At 47.1% G+C, this 17,401-nt stretch overlaps 1 protein-coding gene across 1 annotated transcript; it reads right to left on the bottom strand.

Annotated features, from left to right (window-relative positions):
- Positions 1–422: 422 nt before the first annotated feature.
- MORF4L1 (mortality factor 4 like 1) lies at positions 423–16,765 on the bottom strand. Its single transcript, XM_014546260.1, has 13 exons — positions 16,703–16,765; positions 15,870–16,019; positions 13,533–13,600; positions 10,112–10,228; positions 8,459–8,545; positions 7,402–7,482; positions 7,001–7,026; positions 6,337–6,425; positions 5,189–5,290; positions 4,120–4,208; positions 3,245–3,417; positions 2,691–2,775; positions 423–1,124 (listed from the first exon to the last, which is right to left on the bottom strand). The coding sequence occupies exons 1-13, from the start codon at positions 16,763–16,765 to the stop codon at positions 1,040–1,042; spliced, it is 1,215 nt and encodes a 404-aa protein (XP_014401746.1). The 3' UTR covers positions 423–1,039.
- Between the last annotated feature and the right edge of the window lie 636 nt (positions 16,766–17,401).

Below are 17,401 nucleotides of genomic sequence, written 5' to 3'. Positions count from 1 at the left end.
ACTTCTGCGCATGGGCCACGAAGTTTCAATCGCACTGTACGTGCGCGCCCGCACGTGGTATTTTGTGGAAGAGCCACACTCAAGGGACCAAAGAGCCGCATGTGGCTCTCGAGCGGCGGTTTGCCGACCACAGCCCTAAACAATGATGGACAGCAAGCTGTCACTCAGGTGAAAATCCCTCAATGCTCAGAATGAGTGACGGTTTAGGAAAAACACAGCCACGGCCACGGGAACCTAACTTCTGAGCCGGAACTCGACAGAATGGGACAGCGAACCGCCAGCTGCTGCGGGTCAGGGCAGGTGCGGAGCCACACGTCTCGTCCCTGAGGCCCGGCAGGAAGACCACCGCCTGAGACCAGTCTCCACACGAAGGGGACACAGACACGAAGGGTGTGTAACGCAGCCACACAAGCACGCCGCTCTTTGAAATTTAAAGAAAAATTTATTGAAGATCTGAAAAACAATTCCTAAAAGACTGGCTGTCCCGGAAAACCGCAGCTACACAACGCGTGGCGTCTATTGTGGGCAGACGTGCATCAGACACAAACACAAAACCGTGAACAAGCCGCCATCTCAGCATCTGAGCAAAGACCAAGGCCCAGGGCACCGCAGCGCGACTTGCAGAGGAGAAGCTCTTACTGTCAGCACCAGTGAAAACGAAGGAGTACAAACGGATGGACGGGGTATGTACACGGGGTGAACCTTTGGCACTGGGGACAGCGTTTGTCATCGAGCAGAAACACGTGTTATAAAAGTGCGTAGTGTCAAAGGAGGAGGACCACCAGCATTAAAGCAGCTTCGCCAACTAGGCACAGAAGACTCTACAGTCCGTCTCTCCGTGGTCCGTCGATACACTGGTAGCGACTTTCAAATGAAAAAGGAAAAAGGAAAAGGAAAAAGGAGCTGGAACCCCTTTTATTTTCTCTGTTTAAAATCCAACAGAAAACAAACACCGATTCAGTTATACACGGACATGTTCAAGGTCAGCATTTGTACAGGAGGATAAGGACGGGGGGGCTGCAGACCCCGCGGGGGAGCCTCACACGGCCTTCCGGTGGTACTCGGGAGGGGCCACCTCGTAGTCGCTGGCGCTGAACAACGCCGCCGAGTTCTTCGCCAGGTACCTGCGGACAAAGGTTACTCGTTACACAGGAAGGTCCTGACCCAAATCCCTTCTCCCTTATTACTGAAACGAGCCACACACAACACTTGTGAACACGTACCGCACAGTAACACCACAGAATTACAACGCAAATAGTGTGAGATCCCAAGGAGAAAGAATGAAGTCCTGAATCACTCCCCCATTTCCAATCAGTGAGAAGAGTTACCTTCAGAAAACCACCTTGAGTTTGGACTGTTTCTTTTAAGCAACTGTTGGTGTTATCTCCCAAGAATAACATTTTGGCGTTTTCTTAGCTCCTTAAGACTATTTAAAGCTATTTCCATTCCCAGGCTCACATGGCAGCCTTCAATTCTTTTATTATAAAACAGACGGTGTTAAGAAAATCCAAATACAGAAATGTGTGAAGTAGCAATAGAAAACGTCACCCTTTCTTCCCAGGACCACACCAAGAAATAATCCACTGTCAGGCTGAACCAGACTTCCCCAGATGTTTGTAAAGATTGAAAATGTTGCTCTACCCGGTGTGGCTCAGTGGACAGAGCGTCGGCCTGCGGACTGAAGGGTCCCGGGTTCGATTCTGGTCAAGGGCATGTACCTGGGTTGCGGGCACATCCCCAGTGGGGGGTGTGTGGGAGGCAGCTGATCAATGTTTCTCTCTCATCGATGTTTCTAACTCTATCCCTTTCCCTTCCTCTCTGTAAAAAAATCAATAAAATATATCTAAAAAAAAAAAAAAAAGATTGAAGATGCTTCTCTACAAATGAGGGGTCACAGCACCCTCTCCATTACAACCTGCTTGGAAATCTTTGTGCATCCAAGTATTTCTATTGGGTAAGTTCCCAAAAGCCCAACTTCCCAAAGAGGCAGCATGTGTAAAAACTGAATATGCACTGCCAAATGCCCCCCAAAACCTGTAGAAATAGACATCTTCCCCCCAGTTCTTCTATCTTTGTACTCGTAGCGAACCTGACAAGAGCTATGTTAACTGTCATCGTGTTGGACATTCTTTGCACTCCCACGTCTGTCTGTGAATTCCCAACGTGCTCTCATCAATGCTCTGTTCGTCTTTCCCTATTGCACACTCTTTGTACACTCAGGGCACCAGGTCCTCTGTCCTACGGAGCATCCCATCGCCCGTCACCTTCACGAGCAGAGTCTTATCACGTGGAATTCTCAGTATTTGTAGTCAAATTTATCAATCATTTCCTGTATTATTTTTTAGAAAGGCCTTTCTCAGAACAAAAATCATAAACATACTGCGCTACATGTTCCCCTTCGCTACCCTCATGGTTGAAGTTTTTGATTCACTGTTTTCACACATGACAGTGCGGATCTGAGCTCCGTCCCCTCCCAGCCCAGCCGGCTGTTGCTGTCACTGCCCCCTCCCGCCGTGTGAGAGGCCCGAGCGTCTGCACGAATCTGTTCCGTCACCACATCTACTCCGGCGCCACCACCACTGTCTTTACTTCCGTTTGATGGTTTGACACCGAGAGCCCGCCCACCACGGAGTCATGCTCAGGGGACTGCGCTCACTCTGGTTTTCACCTCAAGCACCGCACAGACTTACTTGAGGAAATCGTGCAGGTAATTCAGTAACAAAGCCAGGCTCTTCTCGTCCAGCGGCGTGTAGGCCAGCATCGCTCCAATGCGCACTGTTCAGACAAAGCAATTCCGTCAGAGTTACCTCCGCGGGAGCACCACGCGCTTATTCTAATCACGGCAGCAAACGCAACCATCACCAACTCCTTTAAAATACGTAATTTTAGAAACTTGACTTTTAAACTGATAGTAATTTTAGACAAAAGTTCCAATGGGAATGCAATGTTTTAGAACATCATTTTGTGTTACTCCTTGTTATCAATGAGGAAAGAAAAGAATATTAAAGGCCCAGATGGCGTGGCTCAGCGGCCGAGTGCTAACCCAGGACCCAGGTCACGGTTCCATTCCCTCAGGCCACACGCCCGGGTTGTGGGCTTGATCCCCAGGAGGGGGGGTGCCGGAGGCAGCTGATTCATGATGATGTTTCTGATGGATGTTTCTCTCTATCCCTCTCCCTTCCTCTCTCTCTAATTAAAGGCCCAAGGGGGAAAAGTGACATTTTGTGTCTAAAAGGCGCGTTACCGAACAGCCTCAGCAGGTGCGGCGCTCCGTACACCTGGGACATGGGCGCGTCGGGGTGGTCGGCGAGGATCTCGGCGTACTGCGGCCGCTCGAACTTGTAGAGCAGCTGCGTGCCCAGCATGACGTTGAAGTACTCCTTGATCCCGGCCACCACTTCGTTCACAGCGTACTCCCTGACAAACGAGCAAAGACAAGTCACATCCAAACAGCCACTGGAAAGAACTGAGAGGTGGGGGCTGATTCAATCACTGTGCGTGCCAGGGATGAGGTAAAGGTTAAATAATGAGATGAGGGTTAGGGTAAAATATATGTATTTACAAATAAAATGAGATGAAATCTTTACTAAACAGATTTCTTTAAAAAGGGATCTAGCGCCCTAACCGGTTTGGTTCAGTGGATAGAGCGTCGGCCTGCGGACTCAAGAGTCCCAGGTTCGATTCCGGTCAAGGGCATGTACCTTGGTTGTGGGCACATCCCCAGTGGGAGGTGTGCAGGAGGCAGCTGATCGATGTTTCTCTCTCATGGATGTTTCTAACTCTCTAACCCTCTCCTTTCCTCTCTGTAAAAAATCAATAACATATATATTAAAAAAAAGGGGGGGGGGGGATCTAGCAAGCGCACAGAAAACCAATTCCACAAATAAACCCCTCAGGCTAAAAGTGATTTTTTACCTAAAATGTTACTATCTGCTCTGTAAGAAAAAGCTTGCAGCCAAACCCTTGTGTCAAGCCAGTGAAATTCTATTTTGTTAGTGTTTGATAGTGGTTTTTTTTAAAGTAGGTACACATTTCACGTAATTGATTCGGAAATAAGACTATCTGAAAACAGATAAAGAACTCTCTTTGGATCCAGTTCAAACATGAGCATATTCTTACTTATTATCCGTGTTCCCGCGAGATTTCTTGTAATTCGCGTAGTCCTCCAGGATGGAGTCCACGTTCTTCTTGGCAGGAAGATAGAAGAGCTACGAAAACAGAAAGACATTTCCATACTGCACTATCTTTTTTAAAGGAAAATTACACTGGCCAAGCTTTAATGATAAAGAAAATCCCTCAAGAGTATCACAAAACAGGAAAAAGCATGTTCATCCTGAAAACATGGCCAATGTGGCCGAGGACATTTAATTTTCTTGAACTTCGATTAAACAGCCAAACGCGGCCAGCGACTGCCATGGACACACGTACCCACCACCGCACGTGGGACCCGCCCCACGGAGGGACCTGCATGCTGCCCGTCACCGACTGTCCGCGTACGTGCGCCAGTTCTTTCTCAGCCTCAGTTATCCACGCTGAGGCAGGTGCCTTTCCACTCAAGGTGGAACTAAAGTACAAACACCTGGAACCTGTGCCACCACCGATGGTCCATGGCAGAGCCAAGGTTCGATCCTGGCGGTGTAGCCAGACCCACGTCAAGAACTGAATGCAGCCCACGTTGCTCATGACCCGTGGCTCCGTCCGTCCCCCGCCCCTGCCGTCTGTCCCAGGACACGGGCTCCCTGTCCGAGCCTTATTCTGGAGCAGCTGTGGGTCCCACAGGTACCTCCTCACAAGGCCCCCACTTCCTGTCCACTAGTCCCCAGACCCAGCAAGGGGACTGGTTCTGGTTCTGGTTCTGGCCACGCACACCTGCAGGCGGCGCTGTGCGCTTCCTATGGCGTCTCCTTAGGGGGCTCATGTGAGGACAGGAAACAGGCTTCTTTGTCTTTACCAGTCTTCAGAACAATTCCTGCGCTAGCAGCTTCCCAAATGAATCCTCTCCACCTTTCTGCATCATTATAAACGCACTTTTATGTACTTTGTTCTATTCACACTCTCTCTGAATGACAGCGTTCACCAGTGACACCTTCCATGTTCTGGTCCACACACCTTTCTCCTTTGACAGCGGTTTTGTTTTCCACAACAGAAGAACACGCGCCCATTATAACCAGAGGAGCTTTCCCGTTACCTGTTTCTGGCGGGTAATTAAGTCCCAGTCATCAACCAGCCATGGTTTCAGCTCTTCAGGAATCTTTACTTTGACTTCAACTCTGTTCATGAATGTTTCCTCCTGAAAGGAAAGGAAAAGGTACTTTGAAATGTCCTCTCTGGCTGCAGTTCCTCTAAAAGAGGTTTCCTCTCCACCCGGAGAGGCACTGGGTGTAAATCTTTCTGGGACTCAGAGGCCGCCTCACTGTCTTTTCAGAGTCAGAATGAAAAGACCATAAAGCAGCCGCTGGCAGCCAGGAATCTTCTCTTGATAGAAAAGTAGCTGACTCGGTGCCAGTTCACGTGAAGGGAACAGTCCCTTAGCCTTTCCCTTCTCTTCTGTGAGATCACCCTTCCAGGGCTCATTTGTTGAGCTGTTAGTGTTTCCGTATTTGCTGATATTCAATGACCATCCCAAACACAACTAACGTGAAGTTACAACATCAAGTTAAGTGTACTGACTGCCAATGACGTCTTCAGTGACTGACTCCTCGAGGTGCCTGATTTGCAGAGCACACCCTGTGTGAGTATATCACTGCCATGTAACCTCAGCGTCAGACATGCAAACTGTGTCAGTTAGAAGTAACATCCCCGCTGCCCCTCCGATATGACTCCACAGTGGAACTGACCCTTGAACCAGTTTGTGGTTTGGTCCCCGGTCAGGGCACATGCCCAGCTGTGGGCTCAATCCCCACTGGGGGGCGTGCAGGAGGCAGCCAATCCATGATTCTCTCTCATCATGGATGTTTCTCTTTCTCTCCCTCTCCCTCCTCTCTGACATCAAATATATATAAAAAGAGCTCAGTTCCCACAGCATCTCTGCAGCGTTGGACAAGGTGACGTTACTGGAGACCTGATGATGCACAGACACACCACAGAAACTTCAATCTTGTGCAGAAACACAAACTCGTCAACGTCGGATAAGCTGGGGGAGGGTATCGAACAAAGACACCCCTAGAATTACAAGTAAAACCACACACAAACCCCCTGTATCCCAATGAGAGGAGGGCTTTCCTTCCAGCAGCGAACCGGTAGCAGCTCGGAGAGTCGGCCCTGGCCACCTGACTGCACTGGCACCGGAGCGGAGACCAGCCGCGCGGACCCGCTGCTGAGATGAAGGGGACTCACGTTTTCCACAGTCGGGTCCACTCGCGCTCGCTTCTTCCGAGGAGGCTGGGGGGTCTCGCTGGTGCTGCCGCCGTCTCCATTCCCAGGTGCTGGAAACACGCGAGGGTGAGAGAGGTGTAAGTGATGAGAGGACACATTCGTAAGAAAAAGTCGCTCAGGACACACCCTTCTTTTCATTTTCCCATGACACAGTGTTACCTGAATCTGTTAAAGAACCACATTCCTACCACAAACGTGACATCTGAGAACATGTACAATGCTGCCTCTACGAGGTGTCTTCAGGGTCAGTCACTGAGAATGACGATGGAGACAACTGCTCTCAGGCTTCCCCAGGGTAAATGAGCGCCAGGTGCACTGGCGCTAGTGTGTCCCTACGGTGCTGATGTTCACACCTGAGGCACCAGCGGGCATGAGCTCACTCTAGGAAAAGCTCCCGCCCGGTCGGTGTGGCTCCGTGGCTGAGCACCGACCTTTGAACTGGGACTGATATTTCTCCCTCCTTCCCTCTCCTTTTCTGAAATCAATAAAAAACTAAAATAATAAGGAAATAAAAATAAATGTTAAAATTATAATTACGTGCTTTCCCAACTTAAATCAATTTAAAATTCAATATTGTAAAACTAAAATAATGTTAATTATAATAATGTTAACAAAATATGCTTACTTTTCTGTTTGTTCTTTTTTGTTTTCCTGAAAAGAAAAGGGAGAAAGATAAATAATTATTGCCAGTAAGACTGCCTCTGTTCCAACTCCTTTTTATCAGGGCAAGTTCCTAGGGAAATACGGCCTCGAATGATAAAATCAGGCAGGAATAGTTCCTGCTCAGACACAGGATTCTTACTGGTGGCTGGTTAAATCCACCTCTCCCTCCACATCGATATTTCTCGCCCCCCCCTTTGCTCTCTCTAAAAGTCCATGGAAAAGAATATTCTCAGGTGAGAATTAAAAAAAGAAAGTCACCACATTCCAGCGTCTATGACCCACAAGCCCTAGAGCAGGGTAACGGCGCCGACAGGACGCTCGCGGACAGAGCCGTGCGCACGGGACACGGGGAGCCGTGCTTACACTTCCACGCTCTTCTGCTGCAGGCCCGCCGTCTTCTTTCCTGGGGCCGCCCCTCTCATCTTCCCCTCCGCATACTGCTCCCTGCAAAAACAAGTGCAATACAGTCATAAAGTGAGTCCTTAGATGGAAAAGTAAATTGTGACAGCTTGATTCCATTTTCAAATTTATATTCAAACTAGAGGCCGGGTGCACAAAGATTCGTGCAAGAATAGGCCTTCCTTCCCCTGGCTGCCGGCACCCGGGCCTTCGCTCTGGCCGCCGCCTCCCACCTTCACCTCCATCTTTGTCGCACTAATTTGCATATTGCCTCTTTATTGGCTGTTGGTGTCATCTTTGTCAGAGTGACGGTCAATTTGCATATTCCCGGTTTATTAGATAGGATGGCAGTCCCAGGTCTACACATACATATTCTGATAGTTTCTCACAAGTTGGACAGATGATATATTTACAAAAATGAAACCGCTCAAGAAGACTAAAAGGCCTATGAACTTGCTCTCTGTATCTACCAGAATTAAAGCAAATGTAGTAGAAGGTCATTATAATAGATTGTAATACATTATTGAAAATTCCATTTGTTTTGGAATTCACTAATCCCAATGCTTTATTTGCTCACTTTTATTTCAATTTTGACATACGTTTCAGCTTTGAAATGAAGAGAAAACAATGACCCTACAGACCGCCCAGTCTCCTGGGTCCCTTTTCCCCGTGTGCCCCTACCGCTGCAGGAGAACGGGGTGCCCCTCTCCTCGATTACCCCACACACAACTGCCCCTTCCTGAGCCCACAAGTGCAGGTGACAGTGAGCTTGCCCCCCACAGGAAGTCCTGTAACACCCTGTTTCCCACCTGCCCCGAGGACGGCCGGGAACTCACAGCTGTGCTCCGTTTTCCCAGGACAGGCTTCTCGGCTGCGTGAGGTCAAAGCCGTCACCCAGCACCTGACAAGCCCAGGAACCGTCTCAGAGCCAGGCCACCGGCGCGGTTTCTACCGTTCACTCCATTTCCAAAAGTTAACCCACAGGCCCGTCTCCGTATACTCGCGCTGCGACCAGACTTACTGATTGGCCTTCTGGAGCTCCCGCTGCTTCTGCAGGTTGGTGTCCACGTACTTGAGCACTCTGCTCTCCGGGACCCACTCATCCCAACTGGAAGAGAAGAAGGGAAACGTCACCTTCACTCAGACTCTCCTCCAATGACTTCTCAGAAATTTACGAGACGAGACTTTGGATGAACTAGAACTAAAGCGAAAATCTCTCTTCTGTAAAGAAGTAAACTTCCGATTCTCAAAAGCAACGCTCCACCTCTAAACTGCCAGAGTTTGCCCTGGCTGGTGTGGCTCAGTGGATAGAGCGTTGCCCTGCAGACCGAAGGGTCCCGGGTTCGATTCCACTCAAGGGCACATTCCCTGGGTGGCAGGCTCGATCCCCAGTGGGGGGCGTGCAGGAGGCAGCCAATCAATGATTCTTTCTCATCATTGATGTTTCTACCTCTCTCTCTCCCTCTCCCTTCCTCTATGAAATCAATAAAAATATATTTAAAAAAAATAATAAACTGCCAGAGTTCAAAACCAAATTATTCAAATCATTTTTTCAAAACAGCATACGAGTCTGGCATGTAGGAGTCTGGCATGTAACGAAGTCTGGCATGTGCGAGTGTGTTGAGCACGCCTGGGCCTCACAGCACGTCTGATACGGAAGCAGAGCACAGAGGAGTCCCAGTCACCAGGTGGCATGTCCCTAAGCAATTATCCTTACAGAATGGAGATACCGTCACGAACTGTAATTTCAAAAAAGGAGGCGCCCAGGAGACCACCGGCTGACTTTGTAAAGAACTAACACTAAGCGGCCCCTTAGCTGTAACAGCGAAGTTACAGAAGTCTGTGCCTTAGCTCTGTCGCCTTTAAACGGGGACACAGTACCCACGCCGCCGCAGGCCCAACACCTGAGAGTTTAACACACAAAAATAAACACTCGAGCTATGTCAGGAACCTACAATACTCATGACCACATCGGTGGGCTGGGCCAACACTGTAAATCAAAGCATCACAGATGTTTTATCAGACGACATCCTCCTGAACCTTCACTCACAAAGGAATATGCTGACTTCCAGGCATAGCTGAAAAGAGGCTTCTAAACATCAAAAGGTAGATCCGCCCCCTCTGCTGAAACAGCTGACTGCTAAGGCGTTCTGGCCGTTAGAAAAAAGTTCCTTCAAAATAGGATTCCTGCCCTGGCCGGTAGCTCAGTGGTTAGAGCGTTATTCCATGCACCAAAGGGCTGTGGGTCAATCCCTGGTCTGGGTGTGTGCGTGAGGCAATGAACAGATGCCCCCCCCCCCAACCTTCCTCTCTCTCTCTCTCTCTCGAATCAATGAAAAACATATCCTCAGGTGTTTAAGATGGTTAAAAAAAAAATCAACAAATAAACCCATGATTTCTGACCCGGCCGGGAATAGCACAGTGAGATGCTCACACACTGAGCCATGCCGGCCGGGCCTGCCGGGTTCTGTCCGCGGGGACATGAAGCCGGCTGCTCCCTGGGGGGCGCGCTATCGCGGGCCCAGTGCCCCGTTCCTCCTCCGAGGGAGCTCCTCTGCCAAGGCTTCCCGCCAGTGCTTCCCCCTCTGACCTCTGGTGAAGACGGCGGGAAGGAGCATAAATCAAACAACCCTCCACACGATTCCTAGAAGAAAACTGTAAAACATGCATTTACCTAGAGGTCAGGAGGGGGTGGTGGACTGAGGGAGCTCCTTCAGGAACAGGAAAAGGGGCTACAATATCCTCCCGTGTCCTCCAAGTGTGTTCAGAGCGCCTGGGCCTCCCGGCACCTCTGATGCAGAAGCACAGCAGAGTCTCAGTCACCAGCGCACAACGAGCTGACGCTTACGATTCAGGTACAACTGCTAACTTACTTCAAGGCCTGGGTACACGTTCTAACAAGGTTTTTGACAATTTAGAAAGATCTTACCTACTGAGCCTTTAAAGACCATGTACAAATTTATGCAAGTTTAAGAAAATTCCAATTTGGGGATTGAGCTTGAGCTGTAAATTGTTCTAAAAGTAAGATATCCTACAAACCGCTTTTGAAACGAGGATTTTACTTACGTATCTACGTTTAGCTATTCTAATTCTCTCCCAAAGGGAACTGGCTGACTTACTGCAAAGTTCATTCAGAACCTTGCAAACCCTTCCCCCCGACATAGAAACACATTGCAATGAGCACCTTGGGCCTGGCCAGGGAGCTCTGCTGCCTAGAGCCTCCCCGATACCCCAAGGTCCGGGTTCGATCCCTGGTCAGGGCACATACAAGAGTCAACCAGCGAGTGCATCAGTAAGGGGAACCACGAATCAATGTTTCTCTTTTTCTCTCTCCCCTCCCTAAAAGTTAACCATTTTTTTAATTTTAAAAAAAAGGACTTTGATCTAAAGAACACAGTCATCTCACGAGTTTCTTTGTCTGCCAGGAGCTGACACCCTCGCTGAGCCACAGGGAAATGAGAGGACGTGTTTTGCTCTGAGGAACATAGATTGCTCGTTATTAAGGTTGTAGCTAAAGGGCAAATACTCAGAAATTGTGTGTGTAGAGAAGTCAAGAGACTGAAGGAGGTTCCTACAGGCAGCTCGGGAGGAACCCACAGCCACGGGGAGGCTGGCCCTGCGCACGCTTCCCTAAACACTAAGGATGATCACTTTCAAAATTACATCTACTTACCTACAAACCAAACCAAACACAGAACACACCTTGACATGTTAATATTCCTCAGAGTATCTACAAAGGTATTAATAAAGATCTCTAATATTTATTGCCATTTTTCTTCTATTTCAAGGAACCAATTAATATTTGATATAAAATTAGCTGAAAACTAGACTATAACATTACAAAGGAAAAAGTGTTCTTAATATATTTTGAAGCAGTGAAATGAGAAACTATAAGAATTTGGTATTTTCACAATTTCTTACTATAAACACCACTTAAAACCCATCTTTAAGCTGTACAAATCTACACATAGTTTTATACAAAATATCTCTTACACACGAAAGAGTTAAGCTCAAAGCTATGTCCACAGCTCATGGTCCTGGGTTACTATTACCTGCCTATCACTGTTAGAACTATTTCCGTTATCACTAACTGGGGGGATTCCTACGTTGTCAGAATGTGCTTCTAGATTCCCGCCTTTCTACAATTACACTCACGGAAGAGGAGTGAAGGGTCTGTTGTTTGTTTGTTTTGCTGTGTTTTCTCCTTTTAGCTAAAAGCATTTGTGGAGCCCTGGCCGGTTTGGCTCAGTGGATAAAGCATTGGCCTGCGGACTGAAGGGTCCCAGGTTCGATTCCGGTCAAGGGCACATGCCTGGATTGTGGGCTTGATCCCCAGAAGGGGGCGTGCAGGAGGCAGCCAATCAATGATTCTCTTTCATCATTGATGTTTCTCTCTCTCTCCCTCTCTCCCTTCCTCTCTAAAATCAATAAAGATATATTTAAAGATAAATAAATGAAAGCGTTTTTGGAAAACGTTTCTCACTGATCTAACTCCTGGGCTGGTCCCTGGAGAGGGAACTGTGGGAAAGAAGACCACAGAGCGAGCCTCCCCCCAGCAAGAGCCCCGGCCAGTCGGGGGGACCCGGGTACCACGCGCGGCTCAGGCACACGGAGCAGGAGCAGCTGCTAGAGAGCAACTCCGGGAGAACTGCACTTTCTGGCAGCGCCATCTTTGAGGATAAAACGCCCTGACTAACTAAAGTAACTGACAACCTCTCACAGTAAAAGCCACCAGCACCACCAGGCGTAAATCCTGAGACGTGGTGTCTGTGGCCCCAGGTGAAGGGCTGTCCCTGAGAGACACTCGTTGGACATTCTAGAACGGGTTCAATCTATGCACCGTCCACTCCCAGGAACACACCAACACACCACCACTTAAAAAGATGCTCTCGCCCTGACCGGTTTGGCTCAGTGGATAGAGTGTCGGCCTTCGGACTGAAGGGTCCCAGGTTCGATTCCCGTCAAGGGCATGTACCTTGGTTGCGGGCACATCCCCAGTGGGGGGTGTGCAGGAGGCAGCTGATCAATGCTTCTCTCTCATCGATGTTTCTAACTCTCTATCCCTCTCTCTTCCTCTGTGTAAAAAATCAATAAAATATATTAAAAAAAAAAAAAAGATGCTCTCGCCCTGACCGGTGTGGCTCAATGGGTAGAGCATCGGCCTGTGGACTGAAGGGTCCCGGGTTCAATTCCAGTCAAGGGCACATGCCCAGGGTGCGGGCTCGATCCCCAGAAGGGGGCGTGCAGGAGGCAAGAGAGCAACCTCGATCCCCAGAAGGGGGCGTGCAGGAGGCAAGAGATCAACGATTCTCTCATCACTGAGGTTTCTCTCTCTCTCTCCCTTCCTCTCTGAAATCAATAAAAATATTTTTTAAAAAAATACTAACTTTTCAAGGTGGAAAGTTAAATCCTGTAATTAAATTCCTGTGTCTGTATTAGACCATGTGGTAATAATGGAAATACATGAAATCACATTCTGTCAACCTAAGTTCAGACCTAAGTTGGTCATTACTTTGAGATCAGACAACCTTTATCCTTTTCCCTTTTCTGGGTAGAAAAATCCAACTCACTTTGACTATAACTGCTGGACATAACATACATAGTGACTGAGTTTGTGCTAAGGGCAATATATATATATATATATATCAAACTATCCTAAAATATTCCAAAATGTGAGGGGGGAGTTGTGGGGGAGGGGAGGGTTGTAGGGTGGAGGGATTGAGCAAAAAAAGAAAAAAAGAGAAACTCATGGACAACAGTGTTTTTTTGGTGGAAGAGGGCAGAGGGGGTAGACGGTGATGGGGACAAATTAAATAAATATAAAATAACGTGGACCAAAACCCAAAAGAGGGTGGCTGGTTGACCAATGATTATCAGACATGACACTAGAACACAAGAATTACTCCAAAAAATGTAAAATAAAATGGCTGCACCCTAATTTCTGTTATATTTCCATCACACTCAAATGGCTCACCCTTGCTGCAAAATATGTCACGTTAAAACTGCACACTTAAGAAGCATGTTGTGCCAGTCTATGATACACATTACTTTGAAAATTATAAATAGAAGATTGCTTTTAAAGATCTAATACTCACTTTTTATTCCAACCACTGTAATGTATGAAGTATTTCACTTGTTTGTCCTTTATGGCAACCTTTACACACTGAAATAAAAAAGGAAAAATGTCACTTAGAGATATTAAAGAAGAGATGATTTTAAAGTAGCCAATCTTTCAAAGATTCTTTCTACACTTAAACTCTTAGGTGGCCAAAATGAACCCCCCAAAAATGTGCCTCTCTAAAACAGCGGTTCTCAACCTGTAGGTTGCGACCCCTTTGGGGGTCGAACGACCCTTTCACAGGGGTCGCCTAAGACCATTGGAAAACACATATATAATGACATATTGTTTTTGTGATGAATCACTATGCTTTAATTATGTTCAATTTGTAACAATGAAATTGGGGGTCACCACAACATGAGGAACTGTATTAAAGGGTCGCGGCATTAGGAAGGTTGAGAACCACTGCTCTAAAAGAACATTATTTAAAGTTCTATAAATATTAAGAATTCTGAAATTGCCGAAATGTCACATGTTGCCGGAGTCAGTCTAACAGAGCAAAGAACCATGAGCATAAGGGGCCCCCTAACCCTGAACGCAAGGGGCTGGACAAGCCCCCCAACAACAGCTAATGAAGGTTACTTTTTACTTTCTCAAAGTCTAAATAGCCAGAAACTGTAATTTCAAAAACAAATTCAGCTAAAGACAAACATTGACAACATATCTGAAAGTTTGACGAGCTTATGAAAAGGCTATCAAACGTTTGGGTGCAGAGTATCAGCAACTAGCAAAGTGATAAAGTAAAAATGTTTTCTGTTCTTAAAAGCAGCCAAACAAATCAGAATGGACACAGGAGGTTGTCAAATATGACAAGTGATAAATATCTGCGTTTAGATTTAGGGTTTACATTTTTTAATTGATTTCAGAGAGGAAGGGAGAGGAGAGAAACATCCATGATGAGAGAGAACCACTGATGGGCTGCCTCCGGCACACCCTTCACCAGGGATGGAGCCCACAACGCAGGCACGTGCCCTGACCGGGAATCAAACCATGACCTCCTGGTTCATAGACTGACATCAACCACTGAGCCCCTCCAGGGGGCCTGGTTTTTTAACTTAAAACTCTTGACAAAGAGAAACACAAACATGTGAACTGCTCCATGCCATGACGGGGGTGGCTCAGTTGGCTGGAGCACAGGCCTGGGTTGTGGGCTCCATCCCCAGTAGGGGGCGTGCAGGAGGCAGCAGCTGATCGATGTTTCTCTCTACCCTTCTCCTTTCCTCTCTCTCAGAAATAACCAATGAAAGTATTAAACATATACAGCTTGCTGTTTTGTATACCGTGGTGCATTTTCTTAAAAAAAAAAACAACACAACTGTTAAAAATAGTCACATCCTAATATTTGTCCTAAAGAAGTTAACAGGAAGAAAATACTAGAAATACTTTTGATTTTGGAATGCATTATCCCATTCACCTTTGGCTAAATGTAAAATCAGTTTTTATAATCTCAGCACACACAGGTGGAGGAAAGGGAGCCCCCTCAGGGTTCAAACAACAAATGAAAGTTAAATGGACTCATTTTTAACCCTTTTCGGTCCAACCTCGAGGCTGACTCGACAGACCAGGTGCTAGGAGCAGGTCCAACGTCGAGCAATAAGAACATTAAAAAGTTCAACACTCAATTCCGTCAATTAATTTGGACCAGACTGTTTGAATTCCAAAAATAACATTGGACCGCAAAGGGTTAATGTTAGCTTTTACCTTTAACATACTTTAACTAGCTCAGTGCATACTTAGCATACTGCAATTGCATATAAAATTGACCTTGGGGGGAAAAATAATAAAATAAAAATAAAATTGACCTTGAACCCTAGACGGTTTGGCTCAGTGGACAGACCACCTGCCTGCGAACTGAAGGGTCCTGGGATCACTCTGGTCCAGGGCACGGACCTCGGCTGCAGGCTGGATCCCTGGCCCTGGTCAGGCTCATGTGGGAGGCAACCAATCGACGTGTCTCTCTCACATCGATGTTTCCTCTCTCTCCCTCCTTTCCACTCTCCCTACAAAATCAATGGAAAATATCCTCAGTTGAGGATTTAAAAATAAATTGATCTTGGTAGTGTTTTCTCACAAGTCAGTCATTGACTACAAATGCTATCGCTCCCATCAATAACCATCTTCTCTCCTCAAATGCGCCTTCCATCTCCTGGATGAACGGGGCAGGACAGCAATGACTGATCTGATCCACTAAGCAAGCGGGAAACACCCAGTCACAGAAGGTGGGAACTCCTCACGCCGACGGGAAAGGGGACTTACACGGTCAGACCTAACCAGCAGTTTCCGGTAACTTCTGAAAGGAAAACGGGCTTCCTACCTTTGCTTCATACAGAAGAGGCCCGTGAAAGCACAGCACACGCTCACCTGGGGAGGAAGAGAGCAGTGGGTTAGCGGTCACTTCTCTCGTCTCACCCGTCCGCACACCTGTACGTGGGATTTCCTCACTAAACCAGGGACGTGGGAGCGGCTATGCCTGGGTCACCACTTCAGATCAAACGTCAGTATTTCACATTTAACTATCTTCATAAACAGTAAGAGTCCTACAACAAAGCACCTTAGTATCTGCTGCAAACAACAAAAACCATGTATTAGAATGTCCATCTACTTAAATCATCAACCCGCCTAGCACCTGGCTAAAGGGTACAGGTAAGTTCTAGAGCAGCCGTGGGCAAACTACGGCCCGTTTGAAATGAATATTTGAAATGGATAAAACTAAAAAAAAAAAAAAAAAACCCGTACCCTTTTATGTAATGATGTTTACTTTGAATTTATATTAGTTCACACAAACACTCCATCCATGCTTTTGTTCCGGCCCTCCGGTCCAGTTTAAGAACCCATTGTGGCCCTCGAGTCAAAAAGTTTGCCCACCCCTGGTCTAGAGCTAATAAATAAAATCTCTAACTACCTGTTGGAAGGGTTGGTTTTGTCTTTCAATATCTAAGATGTATCCCAAGTTTAGAACCATATGCTCTATCTATTGCTCCGCTTCCAAACTTTTTATTAATTAAAATCAGTAAAATAATCTACACATTAAAATTGCCATGTGCATCGGAAATGGCTGGGGTTTGTTTTTAAAGAGGTTCATGTTCACGACGTGTGTTCATCCATGTTCTGGGCACTGGGCTGCTCCAATGAACCCAAAACACAGGCCTGGAAGCCAGCCTGCAGCCGGGCCGACCCATCGGGCAGGCGGTTCCCGGCAGCACATTGCATGTTATTGTAGCAGAAACCTCTCTCTCCACTTGGTCAGCAGACCCACAGGTGACAAAAGTAGTCCCACACTCAGCTCCTTTAGGTCTAAAATTAAATTACAACAGCCGACCAGCTCAATTCCGAAGAGACTACAGAAGTTTCGCCATTGAAACATATTACTGCTGCTTTTAAGTTTTCAAAACTTACACCTTAAAAACCTTCAACCTGAAACATCACACAGCAAACCTGAATATTCGTTTCCCACGTGTTTACCCAGCGCCTGCCGTGCACCTGCCTGTATAAGCACGTCAGATTGACGGGGCGCACGGGGAGCACCGATATGTGAGCAGATAGTTCACACAACCCCCTGGATTTCACATGTTAACTATCTTCATAAACACGAGAGTGACTGATGAGCTGCTGGAAAGGTCACAATGAAAGGTCCCCGTGGAGGGAAACAGCTGGTCAAACGCAGAGAAACATGTTGAAGTGACATCCTCTTTAATATAAACAATGTACCATCACTAGAGCATAGGATAAACATATCTATTTATAGAAAAGCCTAAGCCACCATCCGGCCATTTGACTGGTAGCTATGATGCGCACTGACCACCAGGGGGCAGACGCTCAACGCACAAAGAAACATGGAACAGACTG

The sequence above is a fragment of the Myotis brandtii genome, unplaced genomic scaffold (genome assembly GCF_000412655.1).
Source record: "Myotis brandtii unplaced genomic scaffold, ASM41265v1 scaffold439, whole genome shotgun sequence".
Taxonomy (NCBI): domain Eukaryota; kingdom Metazoa; phylum Chordata; class Mammalia; order Chiroptera; family Vespertilionidae; genus Myotis; species Myotis brandtii.
Note: the sequence above shows the minus strand (reverse complement) of the source record. Positions and strands in the feature narration are given on the sequence as shown.

Coding starts and splice junctions, on each gene's coding strand:
- MORF4L1 (XM_014546260.1), bottom strand. CDS start 16,765: ATGCAATGTGCTGCCGGGAACCGCCTGCCCGATGGGTCGGCCCGGCTG. Junction 7,483..8,458: donor GAGCTCCAGAAGGCCAATCA/GTAAGTCTGGTC, acceptor TTGTTTTTGCAG/GGAGCAGTATGCGGAGGGGA. Junction 2,776..3,244: donor GCACCTGCTGAGGCTGTTCG/GTAACGCGCCTT, acceptor TTGTCTGAACAG/TGCGCATTGGAGCGATGCTG.